This window comes from Sinohyriopsis cumingii, chromosome 17, assembly GCF_028554795.1.
Source record: "Sinohyriopsis cumingii isolate HCF-2022 chromosome 17, ASM2855479v2, whole genome shotgun sequence".
Classification (NCBI taxonomy): domain Eukaryota; kingdom Metazoa; phylum Mollusca; class Bivalvia; order Unionida; family Unionidae; genus Sinohyriopsis; species Sinohyriopsis cumingii.
In genome coordinates, this window is record NC_142977.1 from 56,566,520 (window position 1) to 56,584,887 (window position 18,368).

An 18,368-nucleotide genomic window follows, 5' to 3' on the forward strand; every position below is an offset into this window, starting at 1 on the left:
AAAAGTTTCAGATCCTGTATGTAGTCCTCTGGGAAATGTTGGGGTAGGGATGCATTGTGGTAAAGAGGTGAAAAAGAAAAACGAAGTGCGAGTGTTTTTGATGGCTTCCATCCATAGTTCTCTCTTGGATATATTTATATCATGAACAGTACTGTAACACATACTTTTCCAATCTTCGGAACTATATTTAAACTAATTAGAACATTACTAAATTGGGATTTTAAGGCATAATTACGGGTAAGGTCTGATTAAACCGAATATTTTCCAGGAACAGTGCTTTTAAACCACAGATCAAAATCCTTGATATTCTCAAGGCAAGTCGGAGTCAATAGGCCCACTCCGGCTTTGATCGCTATGCATCGGAAAGAACAGGCCCATTCCGCCTTTTTCCGCTATGTACTGGAAACAACAGGCCCACTTCGGCTTTTATCGTTATGCATTGGAAACAGCAGGCCCACACCGGCTTTTATCGCTAGGCAACGGAAACAACAGGCCCATTCCGGCTTTTATCACTATGCATCAGAAAGCCGAACCATGGCCCGGGGTAAAATCGAAATGAAATAACACGAGATTTTGGAGCTTGACAAGGAAATCAAATCATGCTAATTCACACCTTTAAAGTAAAAAAAAAGTTACATTTATATCAGTATGATTGTTGTAAGAACAACTGAAAGTAAACGTCATACGCTTGGCAGCGACTATTTTTCTGATACAGATGTCAGTTTTGAGGACAGGTTATACATACCCTTAAATGGTGCTTATTCTGTCTATTTCTCTGCTCGTCGATGGCCATTTCTTGTATAGCCATTATCCTGGACCTGCCATGATTCGTGCATTGACCTGAATTGTAATTATAGGTTACTGCATTTGCATGCAGGGCCGGCACTACCATAAGGGCAAACTAGGCAGCCGCCTAGGGCGCTGATTTCAGGGGGCGCATTTCTCCAAATCAACAACATTTTTGAAAAATAAATAAACAAATTTCAGTTTTACTGTGGGTCGTTTTGTATCATGGTTTATTTCATACAGGGACAAATAATCGGGTAGATTCAGTCTGACCGAAACAAGCAAAATGAGTGAGTGAAATTCGCGCGTATACGAAACTTAAAGGACGTAATTACGTTCCCGTGTTTTTATAGGCCACGAGCTTTTTCCGTGGAATCATGCGTATACGAAACCTTCAGTTTGCCGCGGAAACCAAACTGAGAGGGGTAACTCCTTATTTTAACGGTATTAACAAGGAAAGAAATGGCCTGTGTGGGGTGTGCTTCAGGAACTTGACAGGAAGAAAGGTCTGGGAACATTTTGTAAGTTTTGTATCATCATTTTGACCCCGTTAAACTGTCCAAGTACTGTAAATTGCAGACTTATTTTGTCGAGCGTTTCACTGATTAATAAAAGTCAGTAGCCAGAGAAAAGCCTGCCACAAGTACATGTATTGTGCTTAGCGAAGTTAGCGATGCCAAAATGATCATCTAATCACTTACAGTTAAAGCACCATGCACAGTCCAGCATGTAAGCATAGTTAATATGTTACGGTCAGCCTGAAAGTGGTAGAATCAGTGGAACAACTATTTTCAGGTCAACTGAAACAGCATCCATTATTTAAGCCTACTTCTTACTGGGCTTGAAAAATTTATATTGACTGTAAGTAGACCTATATAATCTATAAATAAATCTGTATGATCAATTGATAATGAAATGGGAGTGGGGATGTTGTGTTTTGTGAACCGTAACAGACCCTTAATCCCTAGGCATATGCTTATACAGACAGTGGCGTAACCAGAGGGGGGCAGGGGTGGGGAAATTTGCCCAATTCATGAACTGGGCAATTTCATTATGAGTTTTAATTGCCCACTTCATGAATTGGGCAGACAAATTTGCCCATTTCATGAACTGGGCAATTTGACAAATTGGCCGTATTTTATTATTCTTTATAAATTTTGAAATTGATATTTTCCGGGGGGGGGGGCGCCAGAATCTAACCTTGCCTAGGGCGCCAGATAGACTGGCGCTTGCCCTGCTTGTATGGGAAAATATGAACGAGTTTTCGGATGGAATACAGCACGAACTTGTGAGTGCAGTATATCCTTCCGACAAAACGAGTCCATATTTTCCCATACAAATGCAGTAACCTTTTTATTGTGTGCTCATTTTTTTATTCTACCTAAGGTTTAATTATATAAACAAAATACACTACAAGAAACAACGTAAATGAATGAATGCCGTATTCCAAACTATATACACAAGCGCAGATTTGACATACAAAATGACATCATTATTAATGCGCACATAGCTCCGCCCAGATAAATTTGAACTTAGTCGCGCGGTCGACATAACTTTCGAAAGAAAATGGCGTGTCTTGTTAAAATTGCAATTTGCAGTCATATTGTGAATGAATGCGCATTGCAACGACTTTTCCATTTGATTTGGAATGAATATATTTTGGTATTTTGTTTCGATTCGACGAAAGTTTGTGATTTTGGTCTGGATTCATCTGTGCAAATTATACATGAAATACATCCGATTGAAGTGGCGCGGTAGAAACGTGTTTACGTCTGCAAATGTGTTTCTGTTTCTGTCATTGAATGTTTGAAATCATAACGTGGGAAAAATATGAAATCTTTCAATTGCAATTTTCAAAAAGACGCTATGGAATTTAATGTGTATTTCATTTTGAGTGCAGTAAGGAGGATGCAATTGCACTTATCATCGAAATTACAGCACACTTTCGAAATGTGTAATCCAGATTGAAAGCCTATGACATGGCTTATGTAATTCGGATTTGCAGAATTAAGAAAAAACATTTTGAGGAAATTCAGGATGTAAAACTGTAAGTATATTTTATTTTGCCATTCTTATCACCAGATAAAGAAGACAGTATATGCCTTGTCACTTGTATTTTATTTGTAAGGACATAATCGTCCGTCTTTTATATAATGTAGCTAGCCTAAATCCGTAACATTTATCAACGCGGAATGTGCCAAAACAGCTGGGGTATTTTTGCAGTCCACGAAACATGTTTTAGTTCATTCAGAAACAAATTTAAATAACCACAACGTAAAGAGCCTCTTACGCGAGTGTATATGATTTGTTTACAAATCAAAAGTGCTGGTGTCTGCGTCATTGTTTGTTTACAATAGAAAGTAGTTCCTTTATTCACGTGAATGCTATATGTGTATTGTCGCGCGCGTTCAGTATCGGGGAATATTGAACGATTCTGACAATGTAAAGTTAACGGGAGAAAAAATGAGCATATAATAACGCTTATTTTATAACACTGCGTGAAAATATAAAATCGCCATAAAAAGCGTTCAGCTATATCTTCTTAATGTGTTCATATTTTTGAAAAATGTCTATAAACTCTCAGATTCCTTTCCATGTACCTTGTCCCAGCGTGTCAACATGTGTCTATTTCCGGCAGTACATCTATGGTTCGTGCCCCTGAAATAAATATCACGTGACGTTGGAATGTGACAATCTGGCCAGGATGTTTAAATCGATCGTTTATAAAGTTCCGGTATTATTTTGAATCTGTAATAGACCGCTCCGGTGGCCAAAGTGGATAGAGTTCCGCCCCGAATGCGGAAGGTCGCAGGATCGAACCTCGGTCGAGTCATAACAAAGTCTTATTTTAAAAAAAAATGATACTTGCAGCTGCCTCGCTTGGCACTCAGCATTAAGAGGTTAGTGTTAAGACTGGTCGGCCTGGTGTCAGGATAATGCGACTAAAACATTGTTAAAGCTACATCAAAAATCCAAATCATACACACACAAACACACGCACAAACACATCTGTAATATATTTCATTTCTTTCGAACTTATGTTAACTGCAGTAAAACACTTATAAATAATGTTGACACAAACATCAGAGTAACAATATACATTTTGTAAATATATTTCTTTCAAATTTTGGATAAAATTATCATATTTAAAGATGAAGTGTATTTTTAAAGATTTTGTTCCATATTTATCATAGCAATATTTTCCCCTTATTTTAAAATGTTTAAATGAAATTTTTCATGCTGTAGAGCTTTCCATTAGATTCATGCTTCGCAGCATGATATAAGAATTGTATGTTCTGTTATAGCAATTAAAATTTTGCATTGCCTATGCCATCACAAAAAATCTCTGTTGTGGGTTTTCCACTAATAAAATGGTAAAGAAAATCACCTGAACAGCTGCCCAAACTTAAACAGCCAACATTCACTCCAGGGCCACAAACTTATGGAAATACGGCATTGTTTAAATTGGACATTATCATTGCGAATTCTTTCATTTACAATACGTATTTAAATTTTATTTCGTCGATTTGTTTTTTTTTTTTTTTTCTTCTCATGAGCACTTACTGTCACTGAGAACGAATGGTACTGATCCATTTGATGACATCATAATCTCAAAATAAGCGCGTGTGGTCGTGAGAAATGTGGCTCACGAATCAAGAAGTGGCACGAAGTTAGGACGGTCGATGAAGTATAATCGCCCCAGGAAATGCATACAACAAAATCAGTGTCGAAGTAGGTGCACATTTTAAGGCAAAATCAACCAAGAGATGTGATCCAATATAAACTGGAATAAATGTCGTGTAATATGCTGTCACAATGAAATTATTGCGTATTGGAAAGACTGTGTACTACCTCGCCATTGCAAAAAACCATAGTGATCGATAATTTTCATCTGGAAATGTTTGATGACAACTAAAGTACAGATCACTCAACAAAGAGGAACAAAACTACTTTGGTAAAACTATATTATTTTATTTACAAACAAGAATTAATAATTTATTTGAGATCAGTAAGGACGTATACATAACCATATTGAGTTATATTCTACTTGCATTAGCTTAGTGTTATTTTTGACATAATATACATTGTGACGTCATAATATGGATGATGTCAACACTTTCTCAAGAGATGAGATCAAAAAGTATCCGTTTGATGTAAACAAACTACAAGAGGGCATAGCTTTTATCATTCTTCACCCAGACTGATATTTACACATCCCTTATGCAGATGCGGTGTGAGCAAGTGAGACAAGATCAAAACCAGCTTAATAACTTCTTCAAATGTCAACGATGAAGTAGTTCTCACGCCACTTTTCGTCCATATTTCAGGCAAAAAAGTAAAACCGTTATTAAATTTATTACGCACAACCAGGACCAACAAGAGGGGGCAACTGGAAATATATCCACGGGGCACGGGCCAGTAATGAGGCCCTGGTCCGAACAACGCTTCTTAATTTCATAAAATAAAATTTTTGTTTGAACAAGAACTAGGAGAGTGTTTCTTACCCCAGGGCCCGTAATCGCTCTCTACGGCCCTGCATACAGCATTAGTTAAACATCAAACTAAGATAACAGACAAGAATTTCTATGGAACAGGTTGTCTTAAAAAATTATACAAAGACTAAAATTTAGGTAGAAGGTGAATAACTTATATTTGTCATATCCACTGTACATTTTTAAAACAACGCCAATTTACTGTGATCATTTCTGTTTCTGCTAGTACGTAACCAAGGAAAACGAGAGTCTGAAATTCAGAGAAAAAAGCACACACATGCATAGATAGCCAAACATATCTTGTACAACAAATCCTTGTCACCACAAACGGAAAATCCATTTTCTAATTAATATTAAAGTTTACTCGAGAGTGGTTTTAATCATCGTCATCTTTAATCATCGTCATCCACGTCATCTAACCCTTCATCCTCTTCCTCCGCCTCGAGTTCCTTGTCTTTCAAAGCTGACTGAATGGCTGCTTCTTCTTCCGGTGTCGGGTCATCTGCTTCAGTGATTTCCGGTCCGCTTGGGAATTCCGCCATTGGAAGGTCAGGGAGTGCAGGTTCAAATTCTGATCCTAGATTCTTATGTCCCCATCCGATGTATATATTTTCAAAGTACCTAAATAAAACAAGTCATCAAAAGGTATAAAAGGTCGTGCATTCATTCTCCGAATGTCGTGTGATTCACATAACGAACAAATACAAAATTAACAGACTCCATGCAGCTCCAGCAGACACTTTAATGATACATAATGTTCGCCATTTGAGCTGTGAATTTAAATAACATAGAGGATTGTAATGTTGATTTATACCGTATACTTCTGAATCTGGCAATTGTGGACTGCAGCCCAAATGATACTGAAGTTTTTCTAATGCCTCTTTTGAAATGTGGTTTTCCCAGAACCACCGCAAAATCAAGAAGAACTGCTACTGGTTTACATACACCTGTGCTAGTTGGAGAAATATTTAAGCTGTTTGTGTACATGATTCGAAAATGGCGGAGAAATTTAAAGTTTTTACACAGAGAGCAAATTACCCATGTTACCCACATATAAGATAATGAATTAGTAGGCGTGAAATACATCTTCGGCTACGTCCTTGAAAAACTTGGTCGACCTCTGTTAAGAGCAAGAGAAGAAGTGTAAATGACGAAACTATGGTACCAGGAGCGAGATTCATACTAAAGCGCGAAAATACTCTTTCTTGCATACGTTCAAAATGAGAAGAACGAATCTGCCACTTTCCATCTCTTAAACATATTGGTCGGTCATATATTACAATATATACATACTTTCCTTTCTCAGCCGCAAAGGCAACCGCTCCCGGCCAGACATTGGAGTGCATTGCACAGATGCCATATTCGGGCACGAATCTGGATGACAGTCTTGGTATCCATGGAGGGCTTTCCCCAACATCTGAAAGTGTCGAATAATTTTCTCAGAAATTGCAACAGATGATTAAACCGAAAATCCCGTCCTATGGAATTCGTGCTTTATTATTATTCTTATTATTATCATTATTATTATTAGTAGTAGTAGTAGTAGTATTTATTTATTTATTTATTTATTTATTATTCATCTACATGCAAAATTTCAAAGACATATGAAAGGCGGTCTAATGATGTGTAATATATTTTATATGATATATTGCCTTAGTAATACAGTATTAACATATAGGCTTTTTACCGCTGTAGTCCCAGGTTTGATCCCAGAGCAGTATGTGCATAGGTTCGTGGTCATCCATCGATGGTCAACGTTTTCATCAAAAGAAAAACCTGCACCGATATCTGAGGGTAGGTATTGGGGTCGATATGGAAATTTGTCATATAGGCTGGGCCGGTATTCTAAGTATGGAAATTTAACATTTTTTAAAAAAAAAACAGATTAATGTCAGTTCAAAAGTTTTTAATTTCTTTTTATTTTGGAGTGGAGGGTGGTCATTACTGCGACATACTGGTTCGGTATAGGGGTCTCTAAGAATTAATAATTACATTTTGATCACTAAAGAATCTAATGGGAATTTAACGTTACATATTTTACCACTATAGACGCTAACGGGAATTTAACGTTATGTTTATGTCACCTTAGATTCTAATATGTAAAAGGTGTGAGAAAAAATGTGGAGATTAGGACATTTCCACACTTCATAATAGGTACAACTAGTTAGGCTTAGATTGAATATGCAGCTGGATCAAGCGCTCGACAAGATGTTGAACGTGACCGTATCTTTGCAAAATTCGACAATAAACTTAAATCAACATTCTAAAGAAAACAGAGCAACCGCAGCAGCAGCGGATACCACAAATTCATAGAGTGAGAGAAGCAGGACAAGACCTTTTGCAGAGTCATCGTACGAAATGCTATTTATAATATGAGTAATCAACTTCCCTGGATGATGTTGTTACAGTCTGACGTTGTTGTAGTGGCGTTGACTGAAAGGACGATAGTGGTTTTCTTGCAGTGTGACACCAAAGCTTCAGGAAAAAGGGTCTTCAGCAGATAAGGGGGCCCTTGAGAGATCTTTCTGCAGACCGGGATGGGTGGACCATGCTTGGTGAATACTTGACCATTCGACGATAGCGGTCGAAGTAAAAATACTTGGTGATCGTCAACTGAACGCCATGAGATATATGTTCCGTTGTTAAATAATTATTTAGTATCACTATATGAGCGAAAATCAATTATACATGTATGTATCATACTTGCGTGTGAAACCGTTTTCATATGTTTGTACAAAAACCATACTTCCATCACCCTTTGAGAAAAAATCATACCTTGTTCATAGCTGTATAAGTCCTATACTTTGATACCCTTGTTGGTAGATGAAACATTGTTAATTTCGTGTTTAAATTATAATCATTGATCCTTCATGGTCTTTGATCCATACGTTACTCATATTTGTTTACAAGTTCCATACGTTAATTCTTGTTTGATTACTCGTTGAAGTTAAATGTTCTGAATAGCTCTAGATAGGAAAGATATAATTTCCATATATGTGTTGTTTACGAGTTTGGTGACATATTAATTCATTTTTTTCAATCACATTATAAATAAACATCTCAGTGACGAAATTGCTTTCAGCATCTTGGCTATGAACTAATCCCATCATGGATCATCCTGTTACAATGGTGTCAGAAGTGAGATATCGCCGATTATATATGTAACCAGGCAAGGGCAATTTTATACGGTGTCTCGAGGTTCATGTCAAGAAAGAGTTTTTAATGCTCTTAAGGGAAAAATGTATTATTCCACCATCCATAAAGCTGCCAGAACTGAACAAACAATTTATATCGAAATCTGATGTGTCCAACACGAGATTAGGAGCGGCTTTGGTAAAGTTACCCATGGCTTATGCAGGTAGGAAATTGCTGCGTCAGAACCAAAACTACTCCGTGATCGAAAAGGGGTGTTTGGAAATGGTGTTGGGAATATGAAATGCCGTGTGTACTATTAGTAACCAATTTCGCTGTGGATTCAACAAGAGTCCAGTACAATCTCTAGCAAGTAATGTGGAAAGAGTCAGGTACAAATGGTCTGGTACACAATTTATGGCCGTCCCGAGAGATATGTATGGTTCCAGTCAAGGAGCTGGTAATTGCGGGGTTGGGTGGGATGATCATAGCTCCCTTGTAGTCTGCATTAGTTACAACGCCGATTACAACACGGCTAGGTAAACAATCAATTGATTTTGGATCGTAGTCAAGAAGTAATGGTAAACGCCTTTACTTCCACATGCCGTTTGGGATACTTGGCAATGTTTCTGGTTATAGTCTAACTGATCTCGTTTCCTACTCCAGGTAAGATTTGCAAAAGTCGAAAGTATATTCTTTCTTTTGTGATCCTGGTTTTTAAAATTGATGACATTGGCCATCAAAAAGAAAAGTGTTAAACTTCGATTCAGAGTGAGCTGTATACCCACTACGTTCCACAAGTACTTATCTTGCAATCAAATGTTCAGTTGCAAACGATCCATAATATATAAACTGTGACCATTGATTTTCTTGTGTCGGTCGTTACATCTCTGATTGTGGTCTGCGTCCGCATCATCAATCAATTCTATAGCGTTAAATTTGTCCAGCGTGTCGGGTTTCCGCGTAACAACAGCATCGAAGAATGTATTCTTGATTTCTTTTCTGTAAGTGAGTAGATTCTCAAAATAGCATCGTTTATAGTAAGTGTTTATGTGGCTGCTGATCAATTTGTTGATCAGGTACAGTTCCAATTCACAAAAGAAGGAATGTATTAAAATTTCACAGGAGCCACATTGTGATCTTGGGCCGAATTGTATTGTTGTTTATTATGTTTTTCTGATTCATGTGCATGTAAATGTAATTCAGACTAGGCGACACTGGATTGCATTCTACCCACTAAGATTCTTGGAGAACAGATCGAGTTCCTTCTAGAAATATTCGCAATAGTTTTGACGCGTCATCTTTTTTCTTCTAGTAATCACAAGCGTTCATATCTCTGGCTGTTTGTATGTCTCTTATCCTTGCCGTATCTGTGAAGTCATTATTTCTGTTCAGGATGTTTTTCCGAGCAAAGATGCGTGGGTGTTGGAGCAGCTGCTTAAACGGGTAAGTAGTGCGGTTTTATAGATGGTCCAAAGAGTATTTTTCCTCTGTCTTGGTGAGTCGGATGAATGACTTCTACAAGGCTACTTCCCAATATACTGCGTAGTTTAGTTGTATAGACTAAGATAATTTCATCGTGAAGCAAGACACTTTGTTGGTGGGAAATACATCCAAAAAAATCGCCCAGCAAAATAAAATAAAATGTTATTTATATTTCGATTGTTTACGTCTCTGAAGAGTCGCCAGTTTCAAAGGAGGATTACTTTCCAACTGTCCCATTAGTTGCTGTGACTTGTTATGGCTGGCGCCAAGGCTGCCGTTGTGGTCACCGCTGCCATGTTTTGGGAAGAAGATACTCACTAAAATGATAAACATCTGCTTATTGCCTTGTTGCAGATACTAGTTTCTGATACCAGGTCGAATCAGGCAATACAGCTCACCTCAGCAATTTTACAGAAAAAGATTATTTGTTATTTTGTGACACGTTCTCCACACCACGTTGTTGCCATTGTTATAGCCTTTGTTTTATCTCTGGGGCTCCTGTAGCAATGATTACACGAGAGAGAGTGAGAGACAGAGAGAGAGACAGGAAGATACAGACATACAGAGAGATTTGAGGATAATTTTGTTGATTCTTCATATCGTTATAGACGATGACTTATAGAGGCTACAATCCAACAAGCGAAACTAGGTGGATAACATCGAGAATGTACCTTAACTTAGCTGATACGACGTTTTCCCACTATATGTGTTCTTTGGTCTAGAAATCCCTCAGTATCGTAAACACGAACTCTTTCTTAGTCATACACTGTAACTCGAGCAAGTAAAACTTTTTTAAAAAGATTTTCTCTTCGTTTCTGCCACTTCAGTTGACCGCAATAGCATCATCGGCACAAATAGGACACGAATATTTTTACAGTATATTGTAATAGTTAACCTTCGGTTTCACAGTTCTTAGAATTAACAGATACTTTTCTTAAAATAAATTTTGTTTTGGATGAAGAAATTTGAAAGAAATTCGAAATATCGAACTGTTTCAAATGTCAGCTTTTTATCTTTCTTATGTATAACGTGTCAACTCACTTTCATCCTGTGAGACGGGTGTTAGTAAAGGAGGTCCGGCCTCGGGTTGGGGTTCATCAGGTTCCTCTCTCTCCTCCTCTTCCTCGCCCTCCTCCATATCTTCTTCATTTTCCTCCTTCTGTGCAGGGTTGAACCATGTTATTCTACCCTACAGTACAAAAAGTCACTTTTGCACGTACATGCTCCTTGTAATTGGCTAATTATTCGGTATGAAAAAAATATCCTGACATCCCAACACCAACTCCACATAATCCAACAAAAACATTAAAATTCTGACAAAGACAGAAATTAAGTTGTTAATACAAACACACATGCCCGACGTTTTTTGTAATAATATTTTTTTTATGGATATCGACCACTGAAAACTTTGTGTTGCGACAATTTCACCCAAAAGAAAAGTGAATAATTTGCATTATTCGAGCGCATTGGTATGATCCTATTGATTTTCCGGGTTCTTTAACAACTATGCATATCTCTGGAAATTTTCAAGCACAGTTTTAATGTAGTTATAGAAGCAAAACTAATTTTCTAGGTAATTATAAAAGCACTAAACCACTCAGATTATAGGATACAACTTGTGCACGTTTGCTAAAACATTTTTTTATTGGAAAACATTTTAAAAAATTGCTAAGACTTGTTTTAAAAAAGGTATAACAAAGACAAATGTTAAGTCCGTAATAACAATACTGATAATTAGAGGAAATAAAGACGGCTATACACAAAAGAATGAAATTATTTCAAGCCGCATGTATACTTCAATTAGACGTAATATTCCTGAATATCTCCCACACCTCTTTCTTACAAATACAGATAGTTATAATCCCTGAGGGAAGGGTCGGAAAGGTGGGGTGAAGGGGCGGTCCAACCTACCTGTGGGAGGATGGCGGGCATATGGTGAACCCAGGCTTGTAGGGTCGGATCAGTCAAATCTTTGTTGGAAATACCTTCATACTCACTGTCAGGAACACAAGTGAAACGGTTCTCCGCTGCGAACAGGAAAAGATATTTTAAAAGCAATTGTTTTTTAATCATACAGAAAGATTCAGTCAGTTTGTTCCTTGTCTGCCTCGTCGTTTCCCCGTAATAAGTTTATCTCGTACGAATTTCTAAGCAATCAACTTCACAAGTACAAATCTCAGTAACCTTCACTTTAAACCTTGAAAAGTGACTTTTCTAGAAATACGAAGAAAGCTTATAACGTGGGTTTTTTAAATCTTTTTTGGTCCCAAATATGTGACTTTTTCAAGTTCAAAAACTTGTTTTTGTGTTACAGCAAAATTATAAATTAAATCATAATTCGGGAATTTCGATCAAGAGTGTGCAAAGATACATTTTGAAACGCTTTGAGGGCTCAGAACCAATGGGTCTCTAAAAAAAAGGTGGGCAATAGATGTTACTTATGTAATGTGATTCGAACAATAGGACGAAATAAGTTACCGTTTATACTCCCTTTTAAATCTAGTCCAGACGAAAGCATCATAGGCCAAGATCTGCCGTTGCACAATGCACAGGTAGATTAGGATCTATGTCGTTTTGTTCTATTAATTGTTCCCAACATAATGCATAGATCCAGAACGGCAATATGATTATGTGACTGAAGATCTGGAGTTGTGAATTGTGTAGTTTTACCCGAGTTACAAGCGAGTACAGACGATACCCAACTATTTCAGATAAAGCTTAAATAAAAAAACATCTATTGGTCAATCGCATGGTGTAGAATTGACACCTGACTTCCTGGTCAAGATTAGTACCTATCTGTTAACCTGTCAAAGTCAACGGACTACAGATGAGGCTGTATATCCTCCTAATTAGTACAGTACGATATTGGTCAAAAGCTATTTTCTGATTGCATCTTATTTGAAAAAGTTGATACTAAGCTCAGCGTACGAGAACAGTCGTAAACCCGACGTAGCATGCCTTTTACTGGCATCCTAACAGTCTTAAAATTTTACTTTTATGCTAATCTGTTATCCAGTGAAAGGGTAGTGGATCAACTTACGTGATTCTTCACCGGACTCCTCGCCCTCTTCCTCGTCATCAAATCGGAAGTATCCAATGGGAGATATTTGGGTTGATGCGGTTATCCGGGCAATTTGAGCTCGAAGGTAATTCTTCTCGGTTCCAGGGAAGGGTGGGTGCGTTACTAGCTATTTAAATAAGAGCTTGGTTTATTTACCCAATAAGAAATAGAAGTGAGATTGTATTGATTACAAACTGGATATCGTGCGATTAGGTTATGGCTGATAAAAGGAAGAAGAAAACATCAAGATTCCTAAAACCTTAGAATGTGATCTCTCCATCAAAGAAAACGACTGTGCTAAATGATTATTATACGGCTCTAAACATTAATGACCCAATATCAACTAAAACTTAACTAAATGATAGCAAAATTTGACTAAATATGCTTACAGCGAGTTGGTCCTGAGGATATAAATTCCGTTTAGAAATTATAAACTTCAATAATGGTTACGTTCGAAATGGTTATTCGTTAATGTTAATCAAATACAGGAATTAACAGACTGGTCTTAGGTAAATAAATACCGTTCATTTCTTTATTAAACATATAGAGTTCTCTTAGCTGGAACGAAAATCTTACGGCCCTCCATGATATTCCACTTCCATAAGGAATTCATTAAAATATTAGTTCAGTAACATTTACTTCCCCTGGGTAATCATATAAAGAGTAATAACTTGTTTTAGTTTGCTTTCAAAATATTTACTTTCTTGTTGTTAAAAAGATTTTTTTCTCATTTATCGGACTTTAAATTGAGCAGTCTGGTGTATTTCCTTTAAAAGTAATTTAACGTAGACCACTGTTCCTGTGCTGTCTGTTGCTAGCTTTCCTTACCAAAGAATCTAGATTTCCGGTGAAGAACTTCCTGATTTTTCTGGCTGTTTGAATCTGTGCCGGGGTCACGTGGGGTAGTTTAGTCCATGGCATTCCAGCTGAAAATTATTTAGCAGCTTATATATTATCTTTGTACTCGTTTTGAAAAGTACCAAACGCAACATCTAATCAATATGTGAATATGTAGAACTGATTAACGTCAATACTTTTTACTCACACTACAAATTATTTGAAAAATTCAGCAAATGTCTATTACCTACTCCATAACGCTAGACATTCAAGAATTAAGTTGATATGTGGTTTGACAAACAATATCAAACGATTCACAAGGATTAAATATTTAAGAAGATGCCTAATCACTTACAATTTTCTTCGAAGTAAGCATCGCATGTCATTTTGATATATAGACCTCAGAAAATACTGTGATGCGATTTAAATGCCAGATTACACCAATTTTGTATCGTTTATTTCAATCTTATTTGAAAATATGAAAAACAATATTATAGTTTGTTCTTACATTCTGTTTAATTATATTTCTTTCTTAAGAACATAAAGGTATAAACCGATGAAAACGAGTATATCCCACCCATCATTAAAACGTTGTGCCCAATAGTCAAGTCCTCGGGGATAATAGATCCAAGAACCAGTTTAAAACAGACAACCATAAAAGTTACTTTCATGTATGCTTTAGTGATCTGAATCTTTAACATAATTTTTTCAAATAAAGCATTGAAAGACGTTGAAAATGCCTCTTGTTTGATTGGAGAAGGGTCGCTAGTTTTGAAGATAATGAACAAAACATTTAGTCAGTCCTTCTGAGAGTGAGAAGTACATGACTGCATGACGTTCAAATCAAGAGAAGCATTCTCCTTAGTAATTAAAAATTCCTAAAAATTTGGTTATATGAATAAAACATACACTTTATAAACGTCAGAAATGTTTAATAGAAAAATAAAAGTATATACCATGAGAAATATATAACAAGAACCGTATATTGATTACATCTTAATAAGAAATGAAAATAACTTACACTAATTATGACGGCTAATCATACCAAAAAGGATCACTATTTACTGTGGTACATACTCTTTATACAATTAAAAAATAATGTTTGATAGGGCAAGAAATATTATTCCAATACAATCGAAAAACGGTAATGCTAGACATAAGAAAGTTAGCATACGGTTTAAATCTGGTTGAAAGGTTTGCAATGTATCTATTTCTACCGTTCTTCTGTACTCACTAAATCGTTTTGATTTTAAGTACATGATTGTTTGCAAGTCCGTCAGCCAGTCAATCTGCCTGTCCGTCTGTCAGTCTTTTCGATAGTCGCAGGTACGCCAAATCAATCCAAAATTCAATTCACATATTGCATATATCAAATATGAAATATGTTAACCTCAACTTTAAGCATATGTTTAAGAAATTTTAAATTACACATTCCATTATATCTATTTTTTCAAAACCGCAGCTCTCAGCTGCGTATGTGAGAACTGGAACTATTGTCATATCATAAAGTTTAAGCTGACAGTCAAAAGGGCAAACTAAAATGTAGTATTCTTTTCGTAAAAAGGTAACATGTCTTTCCCGGCTTGACTAATTAGAGTTTTAGTTCCCAATAAAGCTCTACCATGTTTTGTTAGGATCAGTCCGAAATGACTTCAAAGCTTCATTTTCACTTTTCCAATTGGCAGGACTGATAGGCGACATAAACTGTTTTGGTGATAGTACTGCACCACCAAAGACGAAAGTGTTGGAAAACTTTTTTACCATTTGGAAGAAAATCACCCAGAATTCCCTATGAAACTCAGTGATACTTGTATGCAGAGACTGGCATATTTCCAGTATATAACCAGAGACTTCCAATTCAAATCAGTTGGTAAAATTATTAAAATTACTATAGCTGAAATTAGATTATCTATATAAGATGCCTAAAATAGTACTGGTAAGTATAGCTGTTTAATTACAAGGTCATATAACATAACTCTCTCGATCGAGCGATCGATTGATTGGTTGATAAAGACCATGATTTGATCAAAGAACAAAATGTCTGAACCTCCGCCAAATAGGCGAGATGGTGTGTAAATTGCTAGATAGGCCTACTGCATATGGGGCAAGCAGAGAAGGTGGCTTATAAATGGCTAGTGTTGAGCCTGTGGCATGCAAAGAAAAGATGTGCAAATTACTTAAGAGTTTAGCGTTGTTTTTCTGAGTTTATCGTGGTATAAACTGTCAGCTGCCGAATCACACAGCAAATAGCGCACGAAGGGTGTTATGTAAGCTGTGTCAGTCGGCAACTGACAGTTTGTACCACAATAAACTCAGAAAAACAACGTTCAACTCTTATAATTGCAATTATTTGTTATTTAATTTATTTTTTTATTGTTATTTTTTTTAATATAAAAAAAACATTTCCATTCAGTTTTAGAGCATGTTTAAGCGTATGAATTCTTGTTGAGGCGTCTGCAACGGAGCTATTTATAGAACAAGGAAGTCTACATCTGCAACGTAAGAGCTACGTCAATATCAAAGAAGGAATTCTGCCAATGGTAGGCGATCTAAGGTATTGAACATTACACAGCATGGTCTTAATCTTTTATTTTAATTGGCACATGTGTTCTGAGTAGAAGTTCAATATTGAGAGCAAAGGATGTGTTGTTTTGTTCGACAAACGAATGACTCTTGGATTTGATGCTATCTTTCATTGTGACCTGTGTGAATCGGTATTGTCCTCACAAGTGAGTAACCAATTTTCCCGTCTTTAAATCTGTTTTCGTGTTGATTAACAGATTAGGTTACCTACAGGGGATACTTACAAACTAAATTAAGACTAGCAGTACATGGTTATAGTGATGGGGGTCCAATAGTAAAACAGTGCAAGACATCGATACTAAAATTTACGATGGGGTGGGGGTGTAGCGGATATTTCACCCATCCACGTCGTTACTATCAAGGTCGGCGTCTTACATTGCAGGACTTTAATTCAAATTGTTATAATGTTAGTCTTTTAACCCCCACCCTCCTTCCAATCCCTCTGTCGATTCACCTATAGCTTTAAATTAATCTGTAACGAGCTGCAGGGAAAGTGCTGTAGCCCCAAAAGTGTTCTTAGCACATTTTGAGTTTCCCAGCTTTTCTTTCTCAAATCTAGTCAAATAACGAAATATTTATATTCAGAAAAACAGCAAAGATGCGTTATTTGATTGTGTCAAATCAATTTATTCAGTTTTCTAAATAAAATATAAACCCACCGTCTTTATTTCTTTTTAAAGGCGTGCAGTTTGTACGCCTTCCAGTTCAGTGTTTACGTTAGTTACTTTGCACGTGACTCTATACAAGTTAGTATAAAGTAGTTCTCCGTACATTTTGTATAGAAATAAGCGGAGTTGGGCCTTATTACGTGAGTATGCTCTGACTAATGGAAATATTCCCTTCATTTATTAACTGACGCAAATGCAGTTATTTGATGCTGAACCTGGGGCAAACAGGGCCTGTGGTGTGTAAATTGCTAAATATTGACCTATAGTGTATCCGTCTACCGGTTAAAAATGGCCGTCATCTGCTTTGGAGTTTTCCACTGTATTTTGAATGTATTAAAATTGTGGTGCGAGGAGCAGCTGGCTGTTAAATTTGAAAGGTTTTCAATCACATGTGCATGGTGTTGTATTGGTCAGGGTCAAAATCGAGATTCTGGCGATAATCTAATTGCCTTTGATTGCTAATTTTAATTTCGAAGCGGAGGCGGTGAACACATAATTTTGTAATGTTCTCTGGGCTGGGCTTGATACACCTGTGACGTATATTTTACTAATTTCCCTGTTTCCAGATAATTCACTTGTTGTTAAAGGTTATATTTTTCGATTTTGTGCTCAAAATGAAATATAACTGAACATTATATGTAAATGTGAAAGAAATCGGTACAATAACAAAAGTAAACGTCGAAGAGAATCGCGCTTAATGCATATAGTATTGCAAATTATTTTAGGAAGTTTGTTCAATTCATTTAGGTCGACAGTAAAACGATTCCAAACATCAGTTAGGCAGACCCTACAGTGTAACTATCCTTTCTCGCTTAATACCCCTCTCCAACCCCCGCAGGGGCGTATTAACCATTAAGCAGACTAAGCACGTGCTTAGGGCACCAGGGCCAAAGTTGAGAAAAGGGTGAAAAGAACAAAAACGAATGAAGACTTTTTTTATATAAAAAAAATGATAAAACTAGTGCAAATTGATCATAATGTTCTGTTTCTTGATCATGGTGCACCCTAGGGTTATCTTCCAAGGCGTACATGGAAAGGAGGGGGGCACCAAGATTTGTCAGTGCTTAGGGCACCAGTGTGCCTTAATCCGCCCCTGAACCCCCGGCTTTTTCAAAAGTTATCAAGTCGCCTTTTACAAATATGATGGACCTGGATGAACCCAATAAACATGCGAAGGATTACTTTTACATATATCACGGAACTCCATGAATGTAATATGTGTGCGAAATACTACTTTTCAATTTCTAATTAATGTGGTTATATAAATCGACAAAAGTGTGAAAATTTCGCCCCCTTTACCTGACAGGCCTAACAGGTAAAATT

At 36.7% G+C, this 18,368-nt stretch overlaps 1 protein-coding gene across 1 annotated transcript in view; it reads right to left on the minus strand.

Moving 5' to 3' along the window:
* Window positions 1-4,737: 4,737 nt before the first annotated feature.
* Window positions 4,738-18,368, minus strand: part of LOC149778812 (radial spoke head protein 6 homolog A-like) — a 43,141-nt gene continuing 29,510 nt past the window's right edge. Inside the window, exons 6-11 of the mRNA XM_089939571.1 lie at window positions 13,786-13,883; window positions 12,937-13,084; window positions 11,808-11,923; window positions 10,938-11,085; window positions 6,573-6,696; window positions 4,738-5,900 (exon numbers count right to left, since the gene is read on the minus strand). Of these exons, the coding sequence (XP_089795697.1) occupies window positions 5,672-5,900; window positions 6,573-6,696; window positions 10,938-11,085; window positions 11,808-11,923; window positions 12,937-13,084; window positions 13,786-13,883 (863 nt within the window). The 3' untranslated portion in view covers window positions 4,738-5,671. The remainder of the gene's footprint in view (window positions 5,901-6,572; window positions 6,697-10,937; window positions 11,086-11,807; window positions 11,924-12,936; window positions 13,085-13,785; window positions 13,884-18,368) is intronic.